The sequence below is a fragment of the Hibiscus syriacus genome, unplaced genomic scaffold (genome assembly GCF_006381635.1).
Source record: "Hibiscus syriacus cultivar Baekdansim isolate YM2019G1 unplaced genomic scaffold, ASM638163v2 tig00113098_pilon, whole genome shotgun sequence".
Classification (NCBI taxonomy): Eukaryota; Viridiplantae; Streptophyta; class Magnoliopsida; order Malvales; family Malvaceae; genus Hibiscus; species Hibiscus syriacus.
This window is the reverse complement of record NW_024063441.1, coordinates 247,531-255,873: the sequence shown is the minus strand read 5'-3', so window position 1 is coordinate 255,873 and position 8,343 is coordinate 247,531. Positions and strand designations below refer to the sequence as shown.

The window sequence follows — 8,343 nt, the reverse complement described above, 5'->3', positions numbered from 1 at the left end:
TCTACACGGTCTAATCTTAGACACCCTAATAAGTCTGTTAATAGGTTTAGTCGTATGTGGATTTTAGGAAGGTAATGGCAAGATAGGTTGGTTGTTTTACTCTTATGATTTCATTTTGAATGATTATTTTGGTCATGAGGTATTCCACACTCATCGCACCAGTTTGATGATAAAATGTGATATGGTTGTAGGTGGTTCAACGCTTCTGGTTCGAGCATAGAGGCATAGTCAATGGTTTTATGAGAAGGGGAGAGAGATGATTAGTTGAAGAAGAATATGAAGATTCGAGAAGGTTTTGATCCCCTCTTCAGTCTTGCATAGAGGTTTATATATTAATCATATGTGTTGGTATTAGGCCTAAGGGTATAATGATTATTCGTAGGCTGATAAACAAAATAGATTTAACCTTTTGTCAATAAATTTGGTCCTGATAGTTCTCGTAAACATATAAGATGTCATCTCAAGATTCATGATTACCTAAAAGACATAAAGTTGTAGATGTCTCAATGAAGTCAAGAGGGTATGGATCTCATAAGGCTTTGATGTATTCTAGAGGCCTCAGTGCTTGACTAGGAAGAGAAATGGTAGCGGGAATGTGACTTTCAGAGAAGATCCGAATGAGGTATAGTAAAATTAGAAAAATTAAAAGAGTTAAAATGAAATAATTAAATCAGAAAAACTGTGAATCCATAATTTTATTAATTTTAAAATTGTTAATATCCTAAAAAAAACAAACCATAATATTTTGAAAGAAACAAGCCTTAATTATAATGATTTTAAAACTATCATGCCTAAAATGTAATTAAACCATAAATCATTGGTCGACTATTTTCTTATCCGGAAAGTGATATGAATGCATTCTTTGAATGAAAATGAATCCTCGTATATATACAATATATTCAAATATTTAAACTTATCTTAAAAATTATTCAGCTTACCAAATCTAAATATTTAAATATTCAAATCTCCAACAAATAATATTATTTAGAATTGAATTTAAAATCAGATAATAATATTTAAATATTTTAAAATAATTTTATAAATTTTTTACTATTTTTAAATAAATATAAAACAATATATGTTTACAATTTAATTTAATTTAATTAACTCATGCAAATGTCGTATTCAAATATAAAATCTCTCCGTTAATCAAGTTGTTTGAGTTATATAATCATGAAAATCCATAATTGAATATTTAAGTATGAAATAAAAGAGGATGTAGCAGTTGATCGTAAAACCACTTAGCTAAGCCTTTTATTAATGACGAGTTAATAAATCTATTTAAATATTTTCAATCATTTGATAATGAATGTTCAATCATTTTTGTTGCACTCATTGATGCTCGAACCTAAGATTTCAAGAAATAACAATTATTTCTTTAATCAATGAGGTAATTTAGTTCGTATTATACATTATTTTTTTCTTTTCTTTTCATACGTAACTATTTAATTTCTGTAATGCAATATATGTAGTATTTTCTTTCCCATAATGTAATATATGTATACTTTAAAGTTTTCGGAGAATAGCTTCATGATCTGGATTCTAGAAAAATATTTATGAAAAAGCTAACTTCAAACATCTAACGCTCTTGAAAAATTACGATATTTTGATATGGCATTTTAGAATAAAATCTACTATCAAACGATCATATCCACTTAATCTATTGAGTTACAAGTAGCCATGACATTACATTTGACACCAGCTCCAAGTGTAACTATAAAGACCAAGAAAGGGATGGACAATTTTGTTCTTCATTGTCCTTTCTTCTATCTCCTTATGAAGACATAAGATTTAGACATCCGTTAATGGTCGTTTCCTTATCGACTACAACTTTCCGTTTAAATCAAAAGGGATAACCATCGTAAACCATTTGCTCTCATTAACAAACGATGTGATAAACGTGAAACACCTCATATAAGAAAAGAACCAGTCGAAATATAATCTAAAAGTTAAAATAACCAATATCAACCTTCAACCTCTTCCAAAAATCTTTCCCGATAAAATAGCGAATATGCATTTGCATATTAACTTTTTCACATCATCACATGTCATCACACACGTTAAAACCATAATTGTGGATCAAATAATAAGATTGCTAGCCACATTATGAGTAGCATAGCAAGTCCATATCATGACAGAACCTCAAATACATAACGAGACTATTGTATTTCAAACTACAATGCTATATTAAATCGAACCTTATTCTTTCTATGTAGGATCATTATGAATCACCGTATGATGTATCTTTTATGATCTTATTTTAAACCTCTTAATTAATTATTTATGCATGAAAAACATGTTGGAAGTCAATAATTACGGCTCAAGTAAATGGAAATTAACAAGTGTGTGGGCACCGAACGGCTTGGTGTTTTTCAACAAATTATTTTTTATTGAAAATGTAATAGGGTTAATTGCATTTTAGTCCCTGCAAATTTTAGGGTATTTACAAGATTAGTCCCTAAGCTTCAACTATAAATACCCTAACTCATTTAGCTTCAAAATCATCCCAAATCATTTCTTTCTCCAATACTAGAGAGCTTTCTTGTGAGTAGTGAGTATTTTGTAAACACCTGTAAATTTTCTCTCTTTAGTAAAAGATCTGCAACAGTCCGGAGACGTAAGCAAATTGGCTGAACTCCGTTATCAATTTCGTGTATTATTTTTCCGCTTTTATTTCACATTCTCACTAATCTGGTTATAGGGAAATTACTCGTTACTCGTTTATTTCCCAACAAAACAATCACATATTAAGTTTCAAGTTGAATGGAGAATAAATGTTTAAAACATAGATAATACTCCATAACAACATATTACTGAACATGGTTACCAAATTATCAAACTATTACAAAAATGGTTACTTCAACTTTATAATAAATGTAAAACCTCGATAACTTCAATGATCATTTTATAATCGATGGATAAATTGTAATGATTATTATATAGGTCGTAAAAGTTCAATAACTAAAATGATCATTTGAGTATATTTTAATGACCTTTAGTGCATTTTACCCGAATAATATTCTGTTTAAAATACTTGTAGACAGACTGAAATTGTGGATCAATCAATTGGATTGTGCACATTGCATTTAGCCGTGATTCAGTTCTCTAAACTGTGTGAATGCATGAGAAACAAACAATCTAAAAATCAGATCTAAAGTAACATCAATTCTTGGAAAAAAGCCAACATGATCTGCGGAAAATTCCGACAATGTTTCCTTACAAAAACTAGTTGTTTTATTTGATAATGAAATTCAGGTTGATCTAATCATCATGTAAAGGAGACTTATTTATTAAAAATTTGTAGAAATGGAAGACCAATAGATTAAACTTCGATCAAAGTAATCTGCTGAGAAAATGTCGGCAACACAACTGCCGAAACCTTAGGCTTGAGAAATCCCATGGCCATGATGTCATTTTATCTGATTTTGCTTAATTAATTGTTCGAATCTTCCAAATATCTATGAGAGGAAACTGTCAAAGCTTAAGTTGTGATTAAAAATATTTAATTTTCTAATTCAGATTCCCTCTGCTGGCGATCGAATCTTCCAGGATTTGATTTGAAATCTTTGGGAGTTTTGGGGTTTGGGAATTAATGTTCAAGAAATCCCCACTTGGTTCCATCAATTTCATTAGGAAAAAAATAGGGATCAACATACGATTTTATGTAGATGTAAATGAATTAGTAAAATTTGATTGGATGAATATATAAAATTTCAAGAAAAAAAAACATATTATCAATAAAAAATATCTAAATTATATGTAAATTTAAAATTTTTAAGAATAATTGTCCCGTCTACACCACTCGATCTATCCCCGGAGAAATGGGCAGCTGGCTCAATCAATTTCATGGGAGAAAAGGCCACTTAGTTGGCTCAATCACATTATAAATTAAGCCATTTGCAGTTTAAAAGTGTTTCAATGATCCAATCATGTTTGACGAATAATATTTTTTCCAATTCACTGGGAATGAATCCATTATTTTGTACGTCTAATGCCTCTCTTATTGTTTTAAGTTGCAAGTCAAATATAATTCAGATTCAACTATCTACTAAGCGCATTCAGATTAATGAGACTTAAATTAGAGTATATTTAGATACGAGTTACACATAATGAGACTTAAATTAGAGTATATTTAGATACGAGTTACACATAATGAAAGTTAATTCATAATTTAGATAAAATAATTTAATTCAGATAGAAACACACATAATCGAGATTTGAAATGGTTCACAAATGATATATTAGTTGTTGATATAAAACGAGTAACTAAAACATATTAAATTTTATCACAACCACTTTCTAGATTAAAGAGAATAATTTATGTTAAAATTCTTCAATATGGATTACATATTAAGCTATATAGAATTAATGCATAAACTATATTAAACATAGGTTTCATCCTTAGATAAATATTTTTTTTGTACACAAAAGTTTAGATCAAGGATGGCTCTCCCAATTCAAGGTTAAGGCATATCTAATACTCAATTGGGATTTACATATAACTTTACAAATTACCCACCAAGAGTGACGGTGTTGAGATTCAAACTTGGCCTTACAAGCCAAATTCTTGAATCTTAACCACTTGTTCCAACACTCGATGACTTAGATAAATATTTTTTATTGTGAATAATATTCATTAATATCTGAAAGAAAGAATCTTTGAATAATTTTTTAGTTTAGTTTAAAAATAGCAAAGATATCACACAACACACAAAATAATATAAAAACATTATACACAAAGAGCTAGGAACAATTGAGGTGGTTATGTTGTGCTACAATTAATTTAAAACGAATTTTAATTTTTTAATGTTATTTAATCTAACTTAAAACATATATAAATTTATAATATTTTCGGTTATAACTATAAATGCTAGGTTTTAAAGTTTATAATTAAAAAATATAAAAGTTTATATTATTTTCTATTGTAACTGAAAATTTATAATATTTTCAATTCAACGTAAAATATTATTATATCTAATTTAAAAAGTAAAAATATTTTGATTGAAAACGATTTTTTTACTTTTATTTTTAACCTTATATTAATAAATTGGATTTTAGATTAATCCGAACAATTAACCTAAGATTATTATAGAGATTGCGAGTATGAGTTTCCTTGGAAATGCAATAAAGTTAGATTGATTTCTAAGTTTATATATTTATATCGAATTGGTAATCTTAGTTTTAAGACTTTTAACCCTCTTGCATAAAAAAAATTTTAACCCTCAACATTTATATGTCATATCAAATTTATCACTGATTCTAAAAAAATATAAATGTTATAGAAAATTAAAAAATAATAATAATAAAAAGAAAAACAACATATTTAACCCACTTATGGGCTTTGCAAGAAGAGACAATTCAATTTTTGTTCCTGCAAGAAGACGAATAAATTCCAACAGCAGAACCCTCGATGTTGAGAGCAGGGAGAAAAAGCCATGGCAGAACCCAAACCCAAAGTTTTTTGGAGTCCAAAACAAAAATTCAAATTGGGCCATTAAATTCAGCCTTGTGGTATTTTTCCATACATCTCATCTGAACTCTCTCTCTCTCTCTCTCTCTCTCTCTCTGTGTCAGTTATAGGAAGAACCAAAGCCACCGCTTCTCGCCGTGTCAAATGCTACTGCCAATTCAAACTCAAACCCAAGGTATCATTGCCTTCCTACTTTTTTCCTTCCATTTTCAATTGGGTCATCCTTTGTTTTCCTTTTAATTCATTATTTACTTCAACTGGTGAATTTGAACCCTTTCGCCCCCATTTTGGCTTTGTTTAGGCTCTCAGTTCTCAGATTTGAAAATTTGGTTTATCTGACAGCTAAATCTACTTATCGTGCTCCAAGAATTAGGCTTGTTTTTCGAGTTAAATCGTGATTTGTTGATGCATAGAAGAGAATGAAGTGTGTTTTTTATTTATTTATTTTGAAATGAGTGTTATGATATGGGCAAATGATCTTCCCAACTAATGTTGGTTCAGTTAGTGTTTTGCTTTAGTGTTTTTTATTATTTTGAATTTCTATGTAAAATGAATTTTCAGTTTGGCTCTTAGCGAGGATTTAAATTGTGGTTGTGTTCGTGTTTTTGGTTGCGTCATGTTTATCCCGATTACAGCAATAGCACCCGCTACTGTAAGCGCTCGTGAAGTAGTGTTGGAGGACAACACCTTTAACGCTAAATAACGGCATCTGATAGTGGACCGCTATTTAAATCCCTGGTCTCACTTCTTAGAGATATTAGTTTCCATTTAATTTAATGGAGTAAGTTGCGTTTCTGTTGAAAGATTGTGCTTAGAGTTTACCTTTTGGCTCAAGTAGGCACTTGCATATGTAACAAATTTGTCTGTAAACCTTGTGAGTGAATGGTGCATAGAATCACATCAGCGATTTTAGACTCTTGTATGTTCCTTCAATTGTGATCTAGTTTAGAGCCCAATCCTAAGTTTAGTTTAATTAGCAAAAGTTAACTAGTTTTGTTGCAGTAAACAACCACTTTAAATTTAAATTCACTAGTTAGTACCTTGCATTTTTGGTTGAACTATGTTTCCTTGACTCAATTATAACAGAAAATCTTGTCATCAACCCTTTTATGTATAGTATTTCGTGTTGATTTAAGGAACCTAAAATGGATTCTCCAAGCAGAATCGGTGACCGGTCAACCAGTGATGTTGTTGTCAGGCTACGAACACAAGAAGGGCGTGACGAGTGGATATATTGTCACTCCTTTATCCTTGTAGAGAAGAGCAAATATTTTGCGGATCGCCTTTCTGATAATTGGCCAACATGTCAGATCCTTGACTCACGCAACTGTGTTGAGGTGTACTGCCAGGAGTTGGACTTTGATCACCATGTCAATGTTCTACGCCTTTTCTATGTTCTAGATGGTTCGTTTGATGATTTGTGGAATGGTGTAAAAAATGCCCTTGGCATTCTTCAAGTTGGCATTCAACTTGGTTGCCCACAAATTGTAACTGCTTGTGTGAACTACTTGGAAGCCGTCCCTTGGGAAGAGTCGGAGGAGGAGGAGATTTTAAGAATCGTACCGGGCATGGGTTCTGAAGCGGAGCCAATTCTTGCCCGTCTCCAACCAGTTAATCTATCGGCCATACGTGGGATTTTTATCTCAACTCTTAGATTTGCCATGTCATCACCACCTTATCTAATGAATGATCTCAAGTCTTCGGCTCAAGAGCAGCTTGAATACATGGTAACTGAAGATGATGATACCCCTCTTTTAATTGCCGATGAGGATATAAAATCCGAGGTCAAAGATTGTGTTGGGAGACTATTTTCTAGATTTAGCAAACTGTTAGAAGAGTTTTTATGTGAGCCCGCAGAATCAGTTGGTGAAGCCGGAACAATGATGTTATTCAAGTCCTATTTTGCCGACTTCTCATGGGTTTGTCAGCTGTTGTCGAAGTTGGAAATAATGAGGGTATTTGTTAATAGTTGGGTGGATGCATCCGATAAAATACTGACGGTAATGCAGTCAAGTCCCATGGTTGAAATGATTGAGATAAAGGTGAAGGTTGTCGAGGTTGTGGCCAAAGTTTTGGAATCAATCGGATATGGCACTGTTATTTTGCCGACCTCTAAACGGCTTTACATGTTGAAACTCTGGCTTCCCTTTGTGCAGATTACCAAGCCTCTGATTGATTCTGTCATGACTGGTGATGAGGAGTCTTTGGCATTTAAAATAGATGGTGAACTTTGGCAATCATTGGAGTCAACATTTGTTTCCATAATTCTTGCATTGCCATCTGCAAACCAAGCCGAGATTTTGACCGAGTGGTTAGAAAATGAACATATACGGTATCCGGATCTAACCGAGGCGTTTGAGGTGTGGTGTTACAGGTCCAAGGTTGCTAACCGGAGGCTGGCATTGTTAGGGGGCAGCCATTGCGCACTTTGAACCTTTCTATCATTTTGTTTAGGCTATGATTCAGTAACCATGCTCATCAACCATTAGAGTCAAACTTTTTCATTTTTGTTCCGTATATATCAGGCTACACTCGGATATACAGGGAAGTGTTCACTAAATGGAGAGATGTCGAAGTTATCACCCTTGTCCCCCCTCTTTGTATGGTTTGAAACTGAAATGTCAGTGTTTGTAAATCATGTAATAGTAGATCCCATTCTATAATTTCATGTATAAACCAGGTGGTTTAATCTCTTAGATCAAGGTGTACAGTTCTCACATCAAAGCTTTGAGAACTCCCATCAAGAATGTTCCTTGCAATATTTTTGCTACAAAGATTTCAGTTTGCAGTTCTCGGGAGATAGTATAAAGAAAGATGGTCCTCTATGGAAAACAACATTCCCTTATAAATGCCACAATTGGGACAAGAGTCTC

The 8,343-nt window shown here is 32.1% G+C and overlaps 1 protein-coding gene across 1 annotated transcript; it reads left to right on the top strand.

The window, feature by feature from the left end:
* The first annotated feature begins 5,583 nt into the window (after positions 1 to 5,583).
* Positions 5,584 to 8,134, top strand: LOC120185356 (BTB/POZ domain-containing protein At3g05675-like). The gene is made up of 2 exons (XM_039189601.1): positions 5,584 to 5,645; positions 6,607 to 8,134. The coding sequence occupies exon 2, from the start codon at positions 6,616 to 6,618 to the stop codon at positions 7,900 to 7,902; it is 1,287 nt and encodes a 428-aa protein (XP_039045532.1). The 5' UTR covers positions 5,584 to 5,645; positions 6,607 to 6,615; the 3' UTR covers positions 7,903 to 8,134.
* The last annotated feature ends 209 nt before the right edge of the window (positions 8,135 to 8,343 follow it).

Excerpts from the sequence above, each read along its gene's own strand:
- LOC120185356 (XM_039189601.1), top strand. The coding sequence starts at position 6,616 with ATGGATTCTCCAAGCAGAATCGGTGACCGGTCAACCAGTGATGTTGTT.